Source organism: Panicum hallii, chromosome 9 (assembly GCF_002211085.1).
Source record: "Panicum hallii strain FIL2 chromosome 9, PHallii_v3.1, whole genome shotgun sequence".
Classification (NCBI taxonomy): domain Eukaryota; kingdom Viridiplantae; phylum Streptophyta; class Magnoliopsida; order Poales; family Poaceae; genus Panicum; species Panicum hallii.
In genome coordinates this window covers 5478542-5502873 of record NC_038050.1, presented here as the reverse complement: position 1 = coordinate 5502873, position 24332 = coordinate 5478542, and the positions used below count along the sequence as shown (strand labels likewise).

General features: G+C 41.3%; 1 protein-coding gene and 1 pseudogene across 3 annotated transcripts; one reads left to right on the top strand and one right to left on the bottom strand.

The window, feature by feature from the left end:
- Nucleotides 1–3631: 3631 nt before the first annotated feature.
- LOC112877148 lies at nt 3632–4353 on the bottom strand (annotated as a pseudogene).
- Nucleotides 4354–5090: 737 nt separating this feature from the next.
- On the top strand, nt 5091–23706 carry LOC112875219 (serine/threonine-protein kinase SMG1-like). 3 transcript variants are annotated; one of them, XR_003225144.1, is made up of 17 exons: nt 5097–5446; nt 5538–10362; nt 10454–10642; nt 10725–10839; nt 11684–12740; nt 13479–13926; nt 14934–14987; nt 15075–17904; nt 18334–18447; nt 18560–18690; nt 19203–19295; nt 19563–19835; nt 20197–20728; nt 21253–21328; nt 21414–21558; nt 22297–22386; nt 22954–23706. XR_003225144.1 is itself a non-coding variant. In XM_025938989.1 (16 exons), exons 1-15 carry the CDS (start codon nt 5220–5222, stop codon nt 21511–21513), a joined length of 11064 nt encoding a protein of 3687 aa, XP_025794774.1. In that variant the 5' UTR covers nt 5097–5219; the 3' UTR covers nt 21514–21558; nt 22954–23706. The 3 variants fall into 3 exon arrangements, 2 of the variants coding, with proteins under 2 accessions (XP_025794775.1, XP_025794774.1); XM_025938989.1 differs by lacking the exon at nt 22297–22386; XM_025938990.1 differs by lacking the exons at nt 18334–18447; nt 18560–18690; nt 19203–19295; ... (4 more) ...; nt 22297–22386; nt 22954–23706 and having other exon boundaries at nt 5091–5446; nt 15075–17104; nt 17175–17382.
- Nucleotides 23707–24332: the final 626 nt, after the last annotated feature.

The following is a 24332-nucleotide window of genomic DNA, read 5'->3' as shown; positions in this document are numbered from 1 at the left end:
CCCTGAAATTATCATATAGCCCCCCTGGTTAAGTTTGGGTTCCTCCCTCCGGTCCGGCGGCGCTGCGCCGCCCGTCGCCGCCGCCACCGTCCTCCGCCCCCGCCCCCGCCGGAAGTGCATTCCCCCAGCCATCTGACCCACTGAAACCCCCGCCTGCTCAAAAAGATCCTCGCCAATCTGACCACCGCTGGTCTGCTTCAACAGCAGCACCTTCCAGCGGTGCGAGGGCCTCGCGGTAATCGGCTCGCGGCGATGCCTCAACGACGGCAGCTTCGAGGCACCGCGGCACACGGTCGGTTGTCGGCGTCCACGGAGCGCGCAACGACCACCTGCGCCGCCGCTGGTCTTCTACATCTCCAACACGAATGTCGAAAGCAGACTGCGGAAGCACCAGACCCGCGCAACCTTCGGTTATCGTCCTGTCGACAAAGATCTCAAGAAGAACCAGAACTCCTTGAGAAGTTGTAAAGTTGAGATTGCTAATAACTGGGTGAGATCTTCATCCACAAGAAAGGCTCAAGTGCATATCCTCATCAGCTCCGAAAAGTTTGGCACACTAGATGCTGCCATAGTGCCACCTGCCTGCCGTCATTCGCCAATGCCAGGCAGCAGCAGAAGGCACGGGTGCGGGCACAACTGGTTGGGCCAAGCTGCCATTTTGCTCTAGAGCTGCGAGCTGATTTGGACATGGCCGATTTTTCAAGGAGATCACTATGCAGGTCACTACAGTTCCATCCATTCCAACATCGATCATGCACATTCAGTACGACGCAAAACATGCCGTGCTGCCCGTGCAACCACAACAGCTACTCAAAGATCAAACTGACTGAACATGTACAAGTTGTTTTGCATTTCCGAAGATCAAAACCCCAGACAAAGTGTGGCACAGAACGCAAACACACCAACTATATGATCAAACATAATCCAAGCACAACGGATCAGTTACTCAGTTCCAAGTCCGAAGAAATTCATTATCAAAGTGCCATGAAAGATAGTTACAATATTCAAGGATAGAATGTTCTACTACTCCCAGGATAACAGAGCTTACCACAGATTCAAAATTCACACCAGCGATGAGCATGTCATAGTAAAGACATCAAGTTACAAATAGCCTTGCTTGACTTCTGAGTGGCAAAATATAAACAAGGAACCGAGGCAGAAGAATCAGATTACATCCATCCTTACTGCCTCACACTTGGTGATTAATTTAGTATAGTAGGAAGAAAGCGCAACAGTTACCTCGTGTACTGGACCTTTGGCTTGTGCAATATACTCAATCATGCCACCCAATTGCACAAATCACACAAGGAAATAGCTAGCTTATTCGAGAATGGCTATAAAAAAGGTTATTAGCTTCAGCACCAAATATGCTACCACTGTCGATTCTCCAGCGGCACCCATTATACATGTCAACATAATCCATGCAGTTCCCAAGCGGCACCTTGGAGTTGTTGAGACGCTGCCTTGTCAATCAATTCTGAGATCATATCAAGAATACTATTCTGTACTGTTAGTTCACAAAACTCTTATTGAATTAATCTATAACTAGCACGGTACCGGTGCGTTGTTACGGATAATATAAATTTTATCCGGATCTATATAACACCACTAACTTTATATGCTCTTTTAGGGTGTGTTTGGTTTAACTGTGAGCTGTGAAAAAGCTGCTGTGAACCGTCTGCTGTATAAAAGCTGTTGTGAGCTGATAGCTGTGAAAAAGCCATTTGGTTCACTCTGCTTTGAGAAAGCTGTTGTAATACATTGAAACCCTGATAGACTATATTTATACTTAAAATGATCGCAGTACATAGACTGTTCGGTTTATATGACTTGTCAGTGACTAATTCGAAGTTCAAATAAAATAACTAAAACATGAGACATACCTCTATGCTACATATTGACTAACCAAACCATCAGCTATCATCACACGGATAGCGTTTATGGTAACCTCGTTACGTCCCTCTACCTCATCACCTTCTTGTATTGCTGCTGTTGTTGCAGCATGTGTCGCTCGAGGCATGTACTCCTCATTTGCATCACATCTATCAAACTCTTTATCGCTCAAATGGCTATCACGAATGAAATTATGCAATGCAATACAAGCTATGATGATTTTTGCTTGTTTTCGAGTTGAGAAACGTGGCATAGCTTTTAATATACGCCATTTTTGCTTTAGAGCCCCAAATGATCTCTCAATTACATTACGAAGGGATGAGTGCAAGTAGTTGAATATCTCGTACTTTCCTTGCGGTGGACGACCACGACGATGATAAAATTCCGGTAGATGGTATATTTTCCCCTTGAAAGGAGCGAGATATCCAGTTTTGTTGGGATAGCCAGAGTCCACAAGATAATACTTATCTGTAAAAAAATATAATTAGTATTAATATATAAAGTGTTATCTATAGAAGAAAATTGTCTCATATTTGACAGAAAAGGAATCAAAATTTGACAATGCATGATTAAGGATTCTTGTGTCATGTGCTGAACCTGGCCATCCGGCAACCGTAAATGTGAATCTCATATCAAAGTCACATATTGCAAGTATGTTCTGTGATGTATATCCATGTTGACATGTGTGGTTAACCACCTCATCAGTGAGAACTACGACCTGGACATGAGAACCATTTATAGCACCACTAGCACCTTTAAAATGAGGCCAAAAACGATCTTCTCTAACCTTTTCATGTTCAGTGCTAAATGTTGGATCTTTAGGTTTGATGTTTTCTTTCCCCAACTTACACAAACATTTAAGAACCTCATTGAACTTCATATGAACGGTCCATGTTGATCGTACAAACCTGTTCTTAGCTTGTGAAAATGATTAGGGACCTCCAACAATCCATAGAAACATTATGACTCTATTGATGTAATATTATGAGTGGATTTCAGATCATATGAAGAGACCAATAAATCATGAAGTGTTATAAAAATATCAGGGCTCATCCGAAACATCTTATAAAAATATCTTGGACGATTGAAGCACCTCATAACCCATTGATATCTAGTTTCTGGAGCATCTTTATCTCTGTATTCACCTTTGTGCAAATATCGCTCATGGTACAGACTGCCCAAATTTTCAAAAACTGCAGCATGATGTGATAGTTCAGATAGTTGAGATAGAAATAGTAGAGACTGCTGCCTTTTTTTGCTAAGTCTTCCATACTTGCATCCATCTAAACAGAAAGTGAAAAATACATAAGAAACATATATATTGTTACACATGACATTGATGGTTCAAAGAAAACAGCGGTTCAAAGCAAATAGTGGTACAGAACCTGATGGTTCAAATCAACTAATGGTTCAAAGTAAAGAATAACTTACAACATAATTATTAAAAGAAAATAATAGTTCAGATGTCTTCATGCAGCCTTCTTCATCTCCTTCTCATGCTCTCTCTCTCAATAAAATTATATCTGCCTTCATTCATTTCAAGTAAGAAAAGGATCTGCCTAAATTCCGGCTTCATGATCAACAAGGCAGCTGTGTGCATCATAAAAGTTTTTTTCTTGCACACCACACTTCTTGACCAACTTCATAGCATCTGCAATAGTACGGACAGAGCTGGATGGAGGAGGAGCTGATGATGCTTCAACACTTGAGCTGATCTTGTCAGCTACACCATCAATTTTCAGGCACGTGTTCTTATACATTCTAAAAAATGGACTTTTCTCCTCCTTGTCTTCAGCTGCTCCGCATGTTTGTTTGCGCTTCTTTCCGGCTGGTTTTGGTTTCTTCAAAGCAGACAGCTTGATTGCAGAACTATCATCATTTTTTTGTGCAACCTCTAACACATCGTTACTTGAGGAATCACCTGAGGAAATATCTTCCGGACAGAACGCGGTAGCTCCAGTGACATGCACCTTATCAAACAAGAAATGCAAATAATCAAGGTATTTTGGATCATATTTCCGAAATCTCACATGATTGCACTTCACACCTCTCTCACTGTTGTTGCATCTCTGAAAAAAATGTAAGGTTCAGTCAAACATATTATGAGTGCATTTTGTATTATACTGAAATAACATCTTATCTTACCTCAAGGTGTTCATTCCACCATATGTCCGAGCAATCAACAGTTTTATTTGCCTCATTCCATCCAAGCCTAGTGGCAGTATTCTTCAATTCCATAAACTGTGTGTAACCTTTTTTCAAATTATCCAATTTATTCTTCAATTATGTCTTTAATAATTTCACTCCACACGTTGCTAAAAACTTTTCCTCCATATTCTTCCAACCATTTCTAGTGAAACAACCTGCAGGCCTATTCCCAGCTAAAATCTCCTCCTTACAGATATCAATCAAGTGTTTCACATTTGCATTTGCATTGTTCCAAACTGCCTTCTCAGCCATACTTTAGTAAAGATAAACAATAGTTGCATTAGAAGGTACAAATATTATTTTTCTAGCTTCATCAGCGCACTAAAAGATTTATTATGAACACAGAGAACCATTTGAGTTTGATTTGGGATGACATAAGGGAGATGTGATGCAAAAAATTTTGACTTAAGATGTGGGAATGTACCTTGCCGCTTGCCGGTGTGGAGCACGGAAGCCGGTGAGGAGGGGCGGCGCCGGGGGCGGGCGCCGGGGAGGAGCTTCTGGTCGTGCGTGAGGTGGAGAAGGGGAAAAGAACGAAGGGGAGAAGAAAAGAAACGAATCGGTACTTCATAAGGAGTGGCAGTGGGTAATTTTTGCGACTTCCGTTTGCCCTAACGCAGCAAAAGCAGGCGCCCGGCTGCTGTGCAATTTCTACAGTGGAAAGCAGCCTGTAGTGGGAAAACTGGTTAAGTTTCGACCTCTTTTGTTTGGATTCTACTTTTTCACAGCAGAAGCAGCCTACGAAGGTAGAACCAAACACACCCTTAATTCACTCCGTGTGCAGGATTCTTGTTTTATTAGGGTGACGGGTGATTTATATATGGTTGCATGTTTTATTAGGGAAAAAATTAAGCTCAAAACATTTTGCAATTAACCAACCAAACTAGCAGGATTCTGCGTCTCACGGGCCTGCTATGGTTATGGGCTGCTGCGCACGGTTCATCGGGCTCAGCGGGCCATAACGGGCCCGTCCCCCTACTCGCGTTAATTGATCTGAACCGTCGGGTTCATCTGGCGACTGGGCGCTCCACAAGAGAAGACGGCGACGCCACAGCTGTTTCTCCGGCGAGCGGAGCGCGGCGGAGCCCGATGAGATTGACGGCGCGGGGGGCGCGACAATGCAAAACCCTCGCCCCTCCTACGCGCACCACCAGCTGCAGCAGCACCTCTCCTCCCTCCTCTCCGCGGCCGCCGGCGAGCCCCCGCACCCCTCCGATGATGCCTCCCGCACCGCCGCCCTCTCCAACCTCCGCCTCTCCTTCCTCCACCCGCCCAACCGGCCCCTCCTCCCCGCCCTCGCCCCCTTCCTCGCCCCGCCCCTCTCGGTTCTCCTCGCTGACGATGCGTAAGTGCACCCTTCTCTGCTTCTCTTCGCCTCCCCCCCCTTCACGCATCACTCGACTCATCCGGCTCGTGCTTGACGGTTTGCTGTGCAGGTCCTACGCCGTGCGACGCGCGGCGGTGTCGGCGTACGCGACGCTCTGCGCGGTGCTGTGCTCGCACGAAGCGCCCGGGGGCCTTCCAGACGGGTTCGTCGCCTGGGCGCTGCCGCTCCTCGGGGACCCCTCCTCAGCCGCGCTCGTCGCCGAAGGGCTCCGGGAGCTCCTGGCCACGGGGGACGTGGCCCCGGTCGAGCGGTTCGTGCCGCCTCTCCTTGCCGCCTGCCGTGACGTGCTCGAGGATGAGCGGACGTCTCTCGCCGTGCTCCGGTGTCTGCTCGGCCTGCTCATGCTGATTGCTGCCAAGTTCCCCCACTGCTTCCGTCCGCAGTTTGTTGATATCATGGACCTGCTCCTTGGGTGGGCGTTTGTGCCGGACCTTGCTGATGCCGATCGCAGCATGATTATGGATAGCTTTTTGCAGTTCCAGTGGCATTGGCTTGGGAATCTACAGTTCTCGCTTGGGTTGCTTCCCAAGTTCTTGGCCGACATGGAGGTGCTTGTGCATGATCCCAACCTTGCAGCCAGCCATAATTCTGGGCGGCTTCGTCCGCTGTTTGCTTGCTTCTCTACGGTATTGCAGATCATGGCGTCTGGTGTGGCGGAGCGAAATAACCTAAGGGAACTTGTAGCTGGGCCACTGGAAGGGTTAGCTCCTCAGCTTTTAAGGTGTGCATCAGTGATAGCCTCAAAGCTTGGCTGGTCTGAGAGGATGGAAGAAGCATCCAGATGCTTGGTCTTGCTTGCCGAGATTCTGCAGGAAAGGTTTGCTGAATTTTATGTCCTTTTTGTGGATGTGTTAGCCCAGAGCTTGGAAGTTGCTTCATCAGCACAGTTGGTGGCAGCACTTAAGACTAACCTGCAAGTTCTGTCACTGCAAAATTTGGGTCTCCGAGCATCTTCTGTGGGAGCTTTGCTTGACTTCAGTTCAATTTTGTCTAAGTTGCGTCTTCATCCAAACCACGCCGTGGTCGCAAACTCAGCAGCTACATACCTTTTTTGCCTACAGCATGGATCGGAAGATGTAGTTGATCAAGCAACTGCATCGTTGATGAAAGAATTAGAGCTGATAAAATCTCTGCTTAAGGTAGGGCAAGTAAGTTACCCTGATATCCAGAGTCTCTCCTTAGAGCCTAACAATGAAAGGAAAAGCAAGTCGAACTCAGGTGTACATTCTTGGGCACAATATTCAGAGGATCAGTTGCTTTCACTAATGAAATTTGATCTGAAGATTCTTCTGGCCACAATTGCACTTGATACAAAAAAGAGAAATGAGAGAGCAACTAGCTTGACATCATTCATCTCAGAGAAGCTTGACCCATTTGGTACCCCTTTCCATAATTTCCTTGAGATGCAGTTTCAGATTTTCTCTACACTACACAAACTGAGCAACGTGGAACTCTCAAGTATTATGCCAACATCTGAATCATTTGAAAGAGGCTCCGGAGGTAGTAAAATTCAGTTGATTTCTTGTGAGTGTAAAAAGAAGTTTGTGCATAAATATGGCAAGTACATAGTTCAGGGTCTTAATGCATCATCATCCATGACGCTGAAATTAGAGGCTCTAGATTGGATAGCTTCATTTGAAAATTTGATTCGTGGAACGGAGAGGGACGTGGATAAGTTTAGTTTCTCTTATGAGGTCATTGGGGATGCTACACTTTCGAACGGTATCCTTTTCACTGTCTTGGATTGCGCATATGATAGGGAGCCTAAAGTGAGATGCCATGTTGCATTAACCTTGGAGTTACTATTCCTGGGTAGGCTCATCAATCCCACGAACTTCTCGGTTGTTGCTCAGGTTCTGCTAGACAAGCTTAGTGATCCAGATAGTAATGTAAAGGATGCATTTCTAAGGTTATTTTCAATCGCTTTGCCTATCACAACATATGGATTTGGCTTGCTTGTGGACAAGCACAGTTATCTGAATTCCTCAGATATTGCTAACATGTCCAACCATTGCATGAACTGGAGGCATGTGCTTGCTGTGAAGCAACAACCTAGGAAACTCCACTGGCAGCAGCTTGTTTCTATTTTGAGCTACCTTTCTCTCAGATTGAAGTTACCTCTTTCATCTTGGGTGCAACGGCTGGTCTTCAGTTACCGTGGCAAGAAAGATATGCTTTCTGGTCATACTGATATGTCTGGAGATGCTGATGGGAACGAACTCCCCAAAGGTCCTGGTGTGGACAGAGCTACTATTGATAGGATATACTCCGTGAACAATCATGCTGCGGTTTGGTGGGGAATCCATGAAGCTGCCAGACATTGCATTAACCTTCGGCTTCGAACTCATCTAGGTGGTCCTACTCAGACATTTGCAGCTCTAGAACGCATGCTTTTGGATGTAACAAATGTATTGACGGCGGAAGCTAAGGAAGGTGAAGGCAGGTATACAGGGCCAGCTGACATTTGCTTATTGCCAATGCGTCTGCTATTGGATTTTGTTGAGGCATTGAAAAAATATGCTTACAATGCATATGAAGGTTCCTTTGTTCTATCACCCCCACCAAAAGCAAGTTCTGTGTTTTTCCGCGCAAACAAACGAGTTTGTGAGGAGTGGTTTTCGCGAATTTGTGATCCAATGTTGAATGCAGGATTAGCTATGCATTGCAGTGATGCAGTCGTTCACTACTGTTCATTGCGGCTGGTTGATCTCAGAAACCTGGCTGCATCATCCCTCAGAGGCAACAGTCACACAGGAGGGGCTACTGAAATTCACCATGGTTTTAGAGAGAGGTTAGAAGCAGATGTTCTGAAGGTCCTCCGGCATGCTTCCTTGTCACTGTGCAGATGTCATGAAACAGATGCCTTAGTTGGACTTCAGAAGTGGGCTGTATCAACATTCTACACTTACTTTGAGCAAGACAATCAACTAGTGCGGGGTGTATCTGATTGCGACAAGTACTTCTCGTGGATGTCAGGACTGATCTATCAATCCCAGGGGCAGTATGAAAAGGCTGCTGCACATTACTCCCATCTACTTCAGTCGGAGGACGCCCTTACCTCCATGAAGTCTGATGGCATTCAGTACATCATAGAGCGCGTCATTGAGTGCTACACATCCCTTTCAGATTGGAAATGTTTAGAGAGCTGGCTTGCAGAGTTACAAGTGCTCCGTGCTGTACACGCTGGCAAACCTTATTCAGGTGCTCTAACAAGTGCTGGCAACGAACTTAATGCTATTCATGCGATGGCATGCTTTGACGAGGGGGACTTTCATTCAGCTTGGGGTTATCTTGACCTGACTCCGAAAAGCAGCAGCGAGCTCACCCTTGATCCCAAGGTTGCAATTGCGAGAAGTGAACTTATGCTCTTGCGTGGAATGCTTCGATCTAATAGCAAGTTGGAGGGCATAAAAGAGGAACTTGATAAGGCTAAATTGATGTTGGATGAAGCTCTCTCTGTTGCCCCACTCAATGGATTGCCTGAAGCTGCTGCTTGCGCTGGCCAGCTTCATTGCATCTTTGCGTTTGAGGAAGCTTCGGGGTTGACCTACCGAAATGGACCTAATCAATCACAATCAATAATGGATTCTTTACAGAAAGTCCTTCATGATCCCGTCGATAGAATGCATCAAGATTGCACCATGTGGCTTAAGCTCTTCAAAGTGTACTGTAATACACAGCCATCTTCTTTATCCACTCTTCTTCTCTGTCAGAAGCTTGCAAGTCTTGCTAGAAAGCAGGGCAACTTTATGTTGGCTACCCGTTTAAACCAGTACCTCATAAATCATCCTTTGAAGTCATCTGATGAGATGGACAAGGAAATACTTGAATTGAACATTAAGTATGAAGGCGCCTTGCTGAAGCATGAAAAGGGAAATAATGAAGAAGCTCTATCTGATCTGTGGTCACTGGTTCGTGCTAGCGTTCAGTCTACCATTAATTGTTCATCTGACATTGGCACTTCACGTTCACTGATTGCTAGGGCTTGTTTGAAACTCTCAACCTGGATGGAGCAAGGAAACTCAACTCCTATCTTAAATATGATAATTCCAAAGGTAATAGAAGATTTCAGTGATTCTGATGGCTTTCAAAATGGAACACAGAAACTTCTGTTTGGTGATAGTGTGTCTGTTTCGACTTTGAATTATCATGCACTTGCCCAAGAAATCATAGGCACTGCTCGGAAGATATCCTGGCAACTTTGCCCCAGCATGGGTAAAGCTTGGCTTGCTTATGCACACTGGTGCTTCACACATGCCAGTTATTCTCTCTCTGGAAAAGATTCAAATTTGCAGAATTCACTGTCCCCTGTTCTTCAGCCTGAACTTTCCCCAGATAGATATCACTTGACTGATGAGGAGAAGTCAGAGGTGGAGGAAATAATCAGGAGTATCCATGCTGATAAACATGCAGATCATATGGGGTGCGATTATCCAGTGACAGCAGAACCCGTAACTGTACTTACTGAACAGGCAATTCAGATGATAGAAACTGCAACTGGAGCACCAGGCTTTGAGGCCCGTGAAGGTGAAGATCCCCCGGCAGTTCTAGCATCAGAACTAACAGTTCTTTGTAAATGTGATTGTGCAAAGGATAAGGCACCTTTGATTGACAAGCTTATTGAAATTTGGTGGTCTTCAAGGAAAAGGAGGGTATCACTCTTCGGGCACGCAGCACATGCTTATTTTCAGTATCTTCAAAATTCATCAACTGAGCTTCAACCTTCGTATCACCCTGATGCTTTGAAAGGGAAGACAAGAAGCTACACTATGCGCGCGATGCTGTATCTCCTTCACATAATGTTGAACTATGGGGTGGAACTGAAGGAAACACTTGAAAGCGGGATTTCCGCAGTTCCTTTATTGCCATGGCAGGTACATCATGATAGTGGCCTATATTATATAATTATGAGCTTTTGATAATAATTACTACATAATTATATATTTATATGCTTTGAATATGCAGGAGATTATACCTCAACTTTTTGCACGCTTGAGTTCCCACCCAGAGAAGATAGTAAGGGAACTTTTGGAGAGTATATTGCTGAAGCTAGGAAAACTTTCTCCTTGTTCTATTGTATATCCTACATTGGTTGATATGAATGCTTGTGAAGGAGAACCCTCCGAGGAGCTTCAGCGCATGTCGGACTTTCTGGTATTTTACCTTACCATACCAGACTATGGTTAGACTACTAGTGGTGCCATTTTATGTTTTTGAACCTTCCTGTTTTTCATAGGTTAAGCTATACCCCAATTTAATCAAAGATGTTAAGCTTGCAATTGAGGAGCTAGGTATGATTACTGTTCTCTGGGAGGAACAATGGCTGAGCACTTTACAAGATCTCCATTCAGGTAAGCCATAAGCCTCCCTCCCCTTTTGCTGTCCTGTCGAATCAGCTAGAGGAGCCAGGCTTGGATTGAAAACTTAGGTACCAACATAGGAGTTAGCTTAAGGTTCAGCTCGACACTGCTGTGTTTTCTACAGAATCTTGATGTTTTCGGTTAGGTGATATAAGTCGTAAAACAAAGTTGATTTAAAGAAAAACACCCTAAGTTTTCATTTGTTTTAATCCATGATTTATGGAATTACATGTTCCTCTAGTGTCATGTGCTACTGCACATGACAAGTTAATGACAGTTAACTAGTTCCAGTGCCATGAAATGATGAAAAAACATCACTTCATAGAATTGCTAGGATTGATTGTGCACCTTGACTGTTTATGGCATGATTGATGTGATCCTTCAGTTTCAAGTTCCAACACTGTAAAAGTATTTTCTTATAAGAAAATGGAAAATTTTCTTGTCACTGGCAGTAGATCATCTGGAAGTTTAGTTGGAAGCGTATTGTCCAGTTACTGTTGCATAAAACAGTGTAGAAATGATTTGTATCTGGCCTATGGTGATGTCAGCCACGCCACGAAGGCAGGGTTAGGAGAACTGGAGAAGGGGGACCGGAATAGATTGATTTTACTAAATGCTTCCTTTGATTGATACATCTATATAGAGAGGCTTACTTAACCCTTAAGCAAGATATCTAATCTTATCTCTAATTCTAACCCTAATGGGCCTACCATACTCTCGATCTGGTCCATAAGACCCAGCTGACTGCCCATGACAAATATATTTATATTAAGTAAACTATAGTTCTTGAGGAGATGCAAATGTTAATATTGGCCAAATTTCTATTGTGATGCAGATGTTTTAAGGAGAATCAATATACTTAAAGAGGAAGCTGCAAGGGTCGCTGCAAATTCTACACTGAGTTCAGCAGAAAAGAACAAGATAAATGCTGCAAAATATTCTGCTGTGATGACTCCAATCATTGTAGCCTTGGAACGTCGTCTGGCATCTACATCTCGCGAACCAAAAACATCTCATGAGATGTGGTTCCATAAGGAATATAATGCTAAGCTGAAACATGCAATTGCAACCCTTAAGACGCCCCCTGGATCTCTGACAACATTAGGAGATATTTGGCAGCCTTTTGATTCAATTGCTGCTTCTTTAGCCACGCATCAAAGAAAGTCATGCATATCGTTAAGTGAAATTGCTCCACATCTAGCTGCTTTGTCAACCTCTGACATTCCAATGCCTGGTTTTGAGAAGCAGATACTTGATTCCTTAGAATCTTTTGCTGGAAACCATGGCACTGTAACTGTATCTTCCTTCTGCAAAGAGGTGACAATACTTTCAACAAAGACAAGACCTAAGAAGCTCGTCTTGCAAGGATCAGATGGTCAGAGGTATACTTACCTTCTCAAGGGCAGGGAGGATCTACGCCTTGATTCTCGGATAATGCAGTTATTGGAGGCGATAAATAGCTTCTTGTACTCATCTTCTGACACTCGAAGTAGAAATATTGCACTACGGTTCTATTCTGTTACACCAGTTAGTGGACGAGCTGGACTGATCCAGTGGGTGGAAAATGTAAGTAGCATATACAATGTGTACAAATCATGGCAAAAGCGTTCGCAGTTGGCACAGGCAGAGGCACAGCTATCTTCAGTTAGCACTGGTAACATTCCCAACCCTGTTCCACCTGTTCCCCGTCCAAGTGATATGTTCTATGGAAAAATTATACCAGCACTGAAAGAAAAAGGGATCAAAAGGGTAGTATCACGAAGAGATTGGCCACTAGATGTTAAAAGAAAAGTTCTATTGGAGCTTATGAATGAGACTCCAAAACAGATTCTGTGGCAAGAAATGTGGTGTGCAAGCGAAGGTTTCAGAAACTTTAACTCCAAAGTAAAGAGGTATGCGGGCCATGGCACCTTTCTTTTGAACACATCTTTTACATTATTCGCCACTTGCTCCTTGCTGCTAGGGGGCTGAGAGCTCAACACCCCCACCCTCCTTGGCAAAAATTGGGGGTTTTTTTTTCTGCTAGTTGTCAAAGAATAAGTACGCTGTTAATTGTCAGTAACATTAGGAAACCACATTGAACATAGAAGACTTATATGATTATGTATTTTAAATTGAATAGCTTTAGTCTTCAATGAGTAAACAATATATTCTTAAACAATAGTAGTCCCCCCTTTTTTATGCATAGTACTTTCTCTTGGATAGGATTCCATCAGTGTTGACAAGAGTTTGATGTGTGTGTGAGACATCTTCAGTGTTCGGCACTTGTGTTAATATTAGGAACTCTGGATAAGATTTTTGTGTTTACAGGAAATGGTTTGTGAAGTAACATGTGCAAGAACTCTGGATAAGATTTTTGTGTTTACAGGAAATGGTTTGTGAAGTAACATGTGCCATGCTATTATGTTTTTTTTTTCAATATATATGGTAACTGAATTAAGAGGTCAAGAATTCTTTGAGGAACAAATTCTTGGTAACTTATTTGTTCAACATGATGCAGGTTACCAAAGAGTACTATGATAGCCTTTCTAAGATTTATAACTGAAATTTTCCTTCTTGATTTTACTGCCTGATGATTAGAGTTGTTACACCTGGTTTGAGCTTAGCTATGAATCAATTTTTCGTTGCAGATTCTCTAGCAGTGTAGCAGCCATGAGCATGGTTGGCCATATGCTGGGTCTAGGAGACAGACATCTGGACAACATTCTTATGGATTTCAGCAATGGTGATGTAGTTCATATAGATTACAACATATGTTTTGATAAAGGGAAAAGGCTGAAGATTCCAGAAATTGTTCCATTCCGTCTCACTCAAACTATTGAATCAGCTTTAGGGTTGACTGGTGTGGAAGGTGTTTTTAGAGTTTCTTGTGAGGAAGTTATGAATGTCCTCTTGAAGAACAAAGATATCATCTTGATGTTGTTGGAAGTATTTGTTTGGGACCCATTGATTGAGTGGACACGAGGAAATATCCAAGATGAAGCAGGAATTGCTGGTGAAGAGAAGAAAGGGATGGAATTAGCAGTTAGTTTGAGCTTATTCTCTTCAAGAATTCAAGAAATCCGTGTTCCTTTGCAGGTAATTGTTTGCTACTGGAGTTGAAGCTTCTCTTTTTGACCTCTTGGGATACGAATCATTTCATTAAAGTAGAATAAAGAAAACTGTACTGCACCTTACAAAGCTTTACATCCAGCGCGCTACTTAGGTAAGAAAAAACAACCTACCAGGAAATCAGACTAAGGAGAATAAATACCTAACCTATTCCCAAGAGTGGAATCTGGAGTTCCTTAGCTCTAGCCATGCACATGACCTTGTTTACATCTGGAGTGGCAGCATTGACACAGCATCGTTGCAAATGTCTCTTGCGTCTACCTGGTCATTAGTGGATTTATTATTTAACCAGGAGCTGGTACTAAATGTGCTCTTCATTGTGGAAAGTCTGTTATCTTATTGTATTTATTATGCAAACGTATACCCAGAAATATATGATGTTGTAGAATTTGAATGGTCAGACTTTAGCTTTGACCACTACACGAAACAATTTAGTTTTTTCATATGAAAAATTGCATCATTAGGTTTATTACCTATCATTAGAAGTACTTTCAAAACATGATTTTTTTTCTTTTTTCATATTACTAAAGAATAATTTAGTTTTGATGGCCAAAGTTGCTTATTGGAGATCATGACTTTGTCCAAAGAGTCATAAATTATCGAACAGAGGGAGTAATGTTTAATATGGAATTTTTTTAGTTATCAATGATTGAAGGAAATGTGTAAGGACTTTGTAGCAAATTAGCTAACTGATGTTGTATGCATGGTTGTAGGCAAACTTGCTTGTTTAGTTTATTCCTAAGAAATATATAGTAGGTTAATTGTTTCATTGTCTACATAGGTTCCTATAGGATGGTTGCAATAAATTGGGTGATATATCACTCTTTATTGCCATCTTTCATGCACTAGTACACAGACGCTATGATTATTATTGCATGAGTGAGGCCCATTTTGTAGCTGCTACCTATCCTGAACTATTAAGGTTTTTTTATTTATCATTATCACTATCTGATCGAACAGTTTCCTTTCTCCAGGAGCATAAGGATATTTTCTTAACTAATTTGCCAGCCACAGTGTCTGCTCTAAAGGTATTATTTTCAAATCTGCAAGTAAAAGATTAAGCATCTCAAATAAAACATTTACATCTACTGATTCCTCCTTTTCTCTATGTGCAGAAATTCTTGGATACTTTAGATCACTATGAGGTTGCATCAGCTATATTTTATCATGCTGAGAAAGAGAGATCAAGTGTTTTGCAGAATGAAATATCGGCTAAGTCAGTCCTAGCTGATGCTACTTCAGTTGCTGAGAAATCTCGCACTTCATTTGAAATTCATGCTCATGAGTTAGCAGAAGCAAAAGCTGCAGCAGTTGATGAAGCTAACAAGCTTAAAATATGGGTGGAAAAACATGCACGAGTTCTTGAGGCTATACAGGACAACTCTGTTGCGTGCGTTGAGTCATGCATGCAATTGAATTGTAAGGACGAGGCGTTAAGCCTTATTTCAGCTGTCCAAGAATCAGGAGTTCCACTTACAGTTTTACCAGAGCCAACAAGAGCACAGTGCTCTGAGTTGGATAGGGAGGTTTCTCAATTAATATCTGAGTTGCAGGGTGGGCTTTCCTCTGCTTTAGACTCACTTGGTGAATATTCCTTAGTGTTGCAGCAAGTTCTTCCAGTTAACTACATCACAACCAGTCCAATTTCTAGTTGGGCGCAAGTTTTGCAGCTATCTGTAAGAAGTACATCACAAGATATGCTTTCCCTTGCCAAAAGACAGGCTGCAGAAGTCATTGCTAAGGTTCAAGGTGAAGGCATTCATCTAGTGCAGCAAAGATATCGGGATCTCTTAAATCAGATGGAAAGTTACGTTACATGCGTGGAAAGACTTGCAAGGGAATGTTCTGAACTGATGAATTCTATTGGATTGGATAATGAAGTGCAATCCAAAGAGCGGATACTTTCTGCATTCATGAACTCTATTCAATTGCCTTCACAAAAGAAGGATGGCGATGATACTCATTTGTCACATAAAGAAAGTCTTAGACAGGGTGAGATCACAGCCAAGGGCGATATACAAGAGACAACAAGTAAGGTGCTTTCTATTCTTGGGATTGCTGTGGGCCAGCTATATAGTGATATTAGAGCCAAAGTGTATGACCTCTCAACTAAAGCTATTGGAAAAGCTAAATTTAGGGCAGATGATTCTGGTCTTCAGGCTGATGCTGGGATGGGCTTGCAATTTTTTGAACAGCACATAGAAAAATGTGCATTGATCTCTGGAGTTGTTGATGAAGTGCATGAAGTTATTGGGAAAACCTTAGCTGAAACAAGTGCTGCTTATGCAAAGCCCCACCCTAGGCACTGGGCTTCTACTTTTCAGGCTGCTTTGCACTCAAGTGTCAACATGATTGAACAAATGACTGAAGCTTTTCTTCCAGAATTTATAAGATCATTTGTTTCACACAATTCAGAGGTAATGGAAGCTGTTGGTTCAATTTCTAAGATACGCGGTTCTGTTGATAAAGCTCTAGAGAAGCTGGTTGAAATAGAACTTGAGAGAACATCTCTTAGCGAATTGGAACAGAGCTATTCTGTAAGAGTTGGCCGAATTACTGAGCAGCAAATAGCTCTTGAAGAAGCTGCTGCAAGAGGCAGAGAACATCTGTCTTGGGAAGAAGCAGAGGAGCTAGCTTCGCAGGAGGAAATCTGTAGGGCACAATTGGAGCAACTACATGAAACATGGAGCCAGAAAGATATGCGTATTTCATCACTTATGAAAGTAGAAGACAGTGTCGTCGATTCGTTGCTTTCTTCTAAACAGTACTTCTCATCTCTGGTGGATCGTGATCATGAAAATGAATTTCATTTTAGACAAAGCAAGGCCCTCCTTTCAATCTTGACAAGGCCCTTTGCTGACCTGGAATCGGTTGATCGTGTGTTTCCTTCTCAAATAGATAGACCCATTTCAAATATGAACGATGCTTTGTCTTTGGGTTCTTCATTGTCTGATTTGGTGTGGCCTTTAGTTGGCATATTGAAGGATCATGCTTTTTTTGTTTGGGAACTCAATCTTCTGGATTCAATCCTTGATATGTGCATGCATGAGATTTCATCTTCAGTTGAGCATAGTATTAATGCCAATCAACTTTACCTGACTCTTAAAAAGAAGCTTGCAGCCCATGTGGAGAAACAAGTTTTCAGGTATATTACAGAAAGGATTGCTCCTTCACTCATCCTAAGTTTAGATGAAGAAATTAGTTTTCTACTGCAGCTTTGTCAAGGAAGAAGAGAATCAGATCAACCTAAAAGAGATTCTGCTGCTGTTGGAAGGGTTGCATTAATGCTTGAAGAGTATTGTAATGCTCATGAGACAGCTAGAGCTGCCCGGACTACAGTTTCGCTAATGAAAAAGCAATTGAATGAGCTCACAGAGGCTTTGCGCAAAATCATTTTGGAAACAGTTCAGATTGAATGGCTACATGATCTTTCATCGCCCCATGTGCAGAAGGCAAAGGTTTTATCACAAAATATTCTTGGTGATGATAAGTTCATCTCTTTGATTTTAAATCTGAGAAGAAACAACTTGTTAGATAAGATTCAGTCTTCGGCCTCATTGATAACAAGGTCAATTGAATTCCTGCAAGCTTGTGAAAGCATTTCTGTTTCAGCTGAAGGACAACTTGAGAGAGCGATGGGATGGGCCTGCGCTGGTCCAAATACTTCCGGCGCAGGTGGTTCAACTGCAAAGGGTTCAGGAATTCCCCCTGAATTTCATGGTCATCTTTTGAAAAGGAGGAAATTGCTTCGAGTGGTTCAAGAAGAGGCATCTGATCTTGTTAAGTTGTGCACATCTGTTTTGGAGTTTGAAGCATCCAGAGATGGACTTTACTTCATTCCTGAGGATAAAGCTTCTGAACAATCTATGGACAAAGGCAGGGCCTGGCAGCAAACTTTCTTGAATCTCCTGACACGTCTAGACGCAGCATATCATTCCTTTACATGTAAGTTGACTATAATCTTCTTGTCATGCTTCTGTTACAGTTATGCTCAGATGCTGTTCATGTGCACATGAGTATCCAACTCTCTTGGTGATTGTTTTGCCTCACTTAAAATTAATCAAGACAGAATAACTTATTCTTTGCTGAAATAAAAAAAAATGAATCCACTGAAGATAGCCTGCAGGTGTATTGTGGGATGTAATTGTGCTGATGTGTTAGTGTATAGGCTGTGGTTGCTTGTGTTTACTTTTTTATTTTTTTTTAGTTATGCTCTGTAGTGCTCAGAACTATCACTGAAGCAACATATACAAATACCACCAAAGTCTATTCAAAATCTGAAAGTTCTACTCCCTTCTACAATTATGGTTCCTCATGTTGTTCTTCATAAGTTTCTCCTGTTTCATAAGTTATATTTACGTATGTTCCAAGCAGGTGCAGAACAGGAGTGGAAACTTGGCCAACTCAACCTTGAAGCTGCTGGAAAAGGCTTGTTTTCAGCAAATAACCAGGTTTCTGTAGTCTCTGTAAAAGCAAAATCTGCTCTAGGTATGCCACTCCTACTTGGAGTTGTTGCTTTGTTTCTTTTTATCATTCAGTGTGGGAATTTGTATATATCCTTTTTTTACCATTGTATAATAGTGTTGGTATCTTTCGCCAGTTAATCTACAGGATGCTCTTGTAGCCATGTATGAACATGCTTGTGAAGTAAGTGCATTGCTATCTGGATTCAAACATGTCTCACAGGATCGCTCTGCTTTGACTTCTGAGTGTGGTTCCTTGCTCGATGAGGTACTTAATCAAATATCATCTTGATGGAACTTTCTTTTACAAGTTTTTGACTGCACAGAAGTTAGTGAAGTTTAATCATGTAAATTGCGCTGTTGAAGTCTGCAAATGGTTTGCAACCACTATAGCGAAATTGAGAAATTAATTAATATTATTAGCTCACTGTTTTGCATTACTGAATTTTATACGAGTCTTTTATGACTTTTACTCTTCTACTATGAGGAATTAGAGATTTCATATGTGGTGGTCTGTCTTATCTAGTCAGGGGCGAAGCTACGTTATCTGTCCCTGGTGCACATGCACCATGGTGAAAAAAGAATTTCTTAGTAGCTGACTGAAATTTACCATGTAAATTAAATTAGTTTCCTTCCTTGCAATGGAGAGTGCACCAGGGTCAGTTCGATCCTAGCTTCACTACTGTATCTAGTTAAACACCCCCACCCCACCCCTTCATTGTTCGTGACGATGAGAATCAGTTATTTCTTGTTCTTGATTTCATGGTAAGTTATTTGCAGGTTTTGGCTATAGCAGATGGGTTGCATGATGTGTACACTCTGGGGAAGGAAGCTGCTGCAGTGCACAGTTCCCTTATGACTAATCTTTCCAAGGCTTGTCACTGCTTCTCTTTGTTCATTACATTTCCTTTCAATATCATTACTTTTTTTCATGTACGGGGTCTTTTAAGATTTCAGTTGAGGACAAGTTTAATATTGGCATGGTTTTGATATTATGATATATGTGGGTAATACCAAATTATTGGGATACGCTAAACAATATTCCCAGAACATATAGATACTTACAATCAATATAGTTTTTTGTAGAACATGGAATTGCTTTCTTTGTCTGAAGAAAGGCTTTTGTTTTGTGCTTGACAGGCAAATGCAATTTTATTTCCACTTGAAGCCTGTCTATCTGCTGATGTAACTGTTATGTCTGAAGCGATTTCAAAGGAAAGAGAGAAGAACAATGGCAGTATGCCCCTTATTCATGGAAAGGCATTATACCAATCTTATAACATTAAAATTAGGGAAGCTTGTAAAAATATAGAACCACTGTTGGGTCCGCTTACTGAGAATGTGGAGGGACTGCATTCCATGGTAATGAAGCTTGGGCACCTTTCAAGTCTTCATGCTGGGAATCTTCATAAGGTACTTAGCTAAAAAATGTTATATGCTGAGAGCATGCTAATCATTTGCGCCCCACAGTTTGAACTTTAAGGCATAAGAATAGGTGAATGTTTTGCAAACCTTCAGGTACAGTAATATATTAGCAGAGGCTTGACCATGTTTGAACTTCCTAGTCAATGTACATGAATCTGAGTTTCTAAATAGGCATGTGACATACTGATGTTTCTGCTTTGGTTTTTTAGTACGCTTTATTGCTATTTTTGCTCTTAGGAATATAGATGTATTTGATGGACATAAGATTTAACATTAACCCTTTCTTTTTGCAACATGTTACATGTGTCTAGGTGCCAATTATTTCACTTATCTTTTCTCTTATTCACAGGCTCTAGAAGTTCCAGGAGAAAGGGAATCTGTGAGATCCCAGGATATACCCTCGACACATCCAGATCTTTTGCAAAGTGATTCATCAACTGAGAAGGTTAGAGACTCTTCTGAAAACATGGGATGTGGCTCTCCAGATTTAGAAATGAATACAGACGTATCTTTGCAAGATGGATGTTGGATTTCACCTCCAGAGCACTCATATACTAGTAGTTCTGGATGTACCACAGGGTTGACCCAGAATAGTTCTTCTGACAACTTAGAGAAAATACATGCTCTTATGGATGTCAGGACTGAAATAGAAGATCCTGTTGCTACTGACCAGGAAACAAGAGACGGTAGCGATGATCATTCTATATCAAGCACTGTCGCATTGACACATGCTAGCAATATTCATGAGGTTGAAACCCAACTGGTGGAGGGAAGAATTGAAAGTGACAATAATAGTGCAGTCTTCAAACAAGTTAGAGGACAAGAATGCGAAAACAGTGATCCTAAATCCTATGCAGATTCTTCTATTCGAGTAACCAGAGGTAAGACCAATAAAAGGGTGGATGGCTGATGTCTGATACCTTTTTTTAGTTTTGCTGAATCATTTTGTGTCTGATAGAGACTAAGCTGCTCTGAAACTTCTTCAAGAAGTGTATTGTGTATCTCAACACTTAAATTTAACAGATCTTGTTTTAACCAGTTTGTAAATGTACAGTCAGCATCATGTTGACATTGCAAATAATTTTGCTCTGAGTAGCAACTAAAATTGCATATGCTGGAGAAAATTAATAAGATATCTTTAACTTACTCAACTTTTTATTTAGTATGCTATCTAACTTCGGTTTTTATAAAAAAATACTAATGCCCAACGATGGATAATTTATGGTTCTCTGATATTATGTCTTTGCAATTCAAACCTGATTATCGTAAATCATCATAAACCTTTTCTATTTTCACTTTTTTTGTGTCCAAGAACGTAGCTTCTCATCAAGTATTACACCTGAAGGATTCTGAAGCTGAGACAAATTTACAGCTAAAGTTTGCTTGTTCTGTTTGATGGCCACAGGTAAAAATCCTTTTGCTCTGTCCATCCTGAAGCAAGTGGAACATAAGTTACATGGAAGGGATATAGATGGCACCAGGTGGGTAACTAAGGGGAAATAATTTTAGCAGTCAATTTTTTTATTTATGTTTACCCATTTGTTGATCTCATGTCGTTATGTCAAGGTCCTTGAATATTTCCGAGCAAGTTGACTATCTTATTAAACAAGCAACAAGTATTGACAACTTATGCAATATGTATGAGGGATGGACACCATGGATATGATTCAAAGATGTGACTTCCTTCAATGTGCATCGGCAAACGGTCCAGGTAATAACTTGATATTATGCCCAAGCCTACAAGGCTACATAAAACCTTTTTATTTGTCTCACTTTATGGTTTTAAATCGTAGGCCTCCTTATATGTGGCTGCTATGCATTATAACATATGGAAATCTTTTTTTTTTTGGTCACAACTCAACCTGTTTGTTTACTTATGTTCTCAAGATAAAACGGAAACTGGGATATAAGTGAGGGCAAACACCATTGGAAGAGGTTGGTTAACGAGGACTTAGTAAACAGCACTCGGTGAGTGAGGGAACTCTGCAGTGATAGACTTTACTAGGAAAAGCTAGACTTGAGATATCTTAGAAACTAATCGGTTCTTGCTTAATTAAAAGGATGGTAATGATGTCTGCTTGAGCAGCAGTATTTGGCTCTGGCTTCAACACTGTTACCAGGGTAACTGGTGATATGCGACCTCCGGGTGGGACAGGGGATTCTCGATAGTGGCAAAATCCTGATAAAAGACCATCAAAGCCTTCCTGTATCTTGATGAGCAACCCATTTATTCTTTCTGTGAGACAGCTGAGCAACTGTTCCTTTGTCAGAAAGCTAGCAAAATAAGTTTTAGCAACTTAGTTGACATAACTTCCATGTTTAAGTACCTAAGTGACAGTTACCAACTTTGGGGACTGCCTAGTTAATGTTGAATTTGAGTTAGTCAATTGTTATTCACTGCAAGTTTAAGGACAACATACTGAATTTTTGTTCTTCAATTTCTTCAAAGATGTGTCGGTCTTATATAATCCAAAAGGAGAACGGCATCATGGTTCAAAAACATTACCAGACCAGGGGCAGATTCTTGCCCAATTATAGAGTAAGCCGATCTATAAAACCTTTTCACACTGCACTATTCTTAGAAACCTGAATGAGTGGTTAGTTAAAAATCTGAAAAAGGATACAATTTTTAATCATGTCCAGGATCAGCTGAAGTTAAAAATCTCATGTTCTGATATTCACTTTTGTTTCCCTAGTTAGTATGTGCCCTTCTGAGTTGATTTTTCCCCTGTTTGTTGTTCAATATCAACCTTAACATATAGAATAATCTTTCTGTCTCTGCATCACTCAGTCAAATGATACATATTTCCTCTACGTTCCTATGGTTGTATTGATCAATCTTGGGTTTACTTTTGATTATACCATTACTTTCTTTTTTTTATGAGCAACATGTCAGTTATACTTAGCTACTGTTTTTCTCACAGAAATGTTTGTATTACACCCCGTAAGTTAGCCATCACTCTTTTCATGTGTTCATGATTTTTTCTAGTGGATAAATTTCCTTTAATACTCATTTGTCAATTTTGATTGTATGGCCTTTTTCAATATTTGGATTTAGCGCTCATATATATGCAATTTTCCTATAAAATTGTGGTCACATTTTCAGAGCTTTGGCGGTACAGAAGATCTGTAGTAAAAGAAGAATTGTTGTAGCATGTCCAGCAGAGGCTATGGCTGCTAATTACTGTGGATGATAGTGAACCTGTTTTAAGCTTTAGCTGTAGGAGGGTTTGAATTTGATCCATCCTTGCAAGTCTGGCAAAAGAGATTCCACGATATGCATAAATGGATTGCTCCAAGTGGATTAGCGGAGTAATTGAGCATACACTTGCAGCCCCATGGCCTGGTCGTTTCCCATATATTCCAGACATCAACAATGCGGAATGCCGAAGCTAATGCAATGTTCTTGTAATCCAGTTTGAGATTGGTATGCACTCCAATGGCTCCCATTAGCCATGGCACACAGCTCCCCGTAGAGCTGGATGACTCGCCTGAGGCTGAAGAGCATGGATAAAAGGAAAACAAGTTTTTTTCGGCTGACCCTGGCTAACCTTTTTTCCCCATAGGGACCCAGGAATTGTGGACTTTATCTGGTCCAAATAAAATGTACATATAGTTTTTGCCTGTGCTTGTGATTTTGGTGGTTCCCTCTTGTGGCCATGCGGTTTTCCTTGAGATATAGGTGTTAGACATGCAATTTTGGAACTGGAGTTCTAGTTTGATCTCTGATTTCCAATGAACATGTTGTAAATAGAAATGTTTTACATTTCGTGCTTGCTGATCCCAAGCACGAAACCTCATTCCAGTTGTCAGATAATTTTACCTGATTAAGCAGAATATGGTATTAGAAATGTGATAACTTAATATTTAGTCTGACACCGCTAAAATGATTCTTCCACTTCTTTGGCTATAGCTTTCTACCTATATTTGTTATTCTGATACAGACACAAATAGTGTTGCAGGAAGGACATATTCATGATTGTCCCCAGTCCTTGGGGCTGGAAAAAAAATCATGAAGACAGAAAAGGGAAAAAAAATCTTCTGATTATCTTATTCATTAATTTCTGTTCCTTTTATTGTTTGAGATAGATAATGATCGCTTTATCTGCATTAGTCCGAACTCGTGGGTGTGCAGCTCACCTGTGGTCGTAGAACTGGAACAGATAGGGCTCGGGTGGTCTGGATGCACCAAGGTAGGGCAGCAACATCCTGGCGCAGTCCTCTCCGTAGACATTCAGATAAAATCTCCTCGTTTCTCGTCATGTTTGTAATTTTCTGCGGTTGGTAAATTAATATTTTTGAAAGAAATAAAGATCAATGAATTGGCAATGACTGTCTCTTATGTTGAGAAAAGAATATAGTACTATCACTTCTTCTCGCGTCGCTTTCCGAATGTTTGGTTGTTGTAAGCTCAGTGGTCCACTTTGCGATTTGGTGCCCTGCCTTTCTGATTAGCGCTACTTCCCAAATCATTTTTTTTGAAAT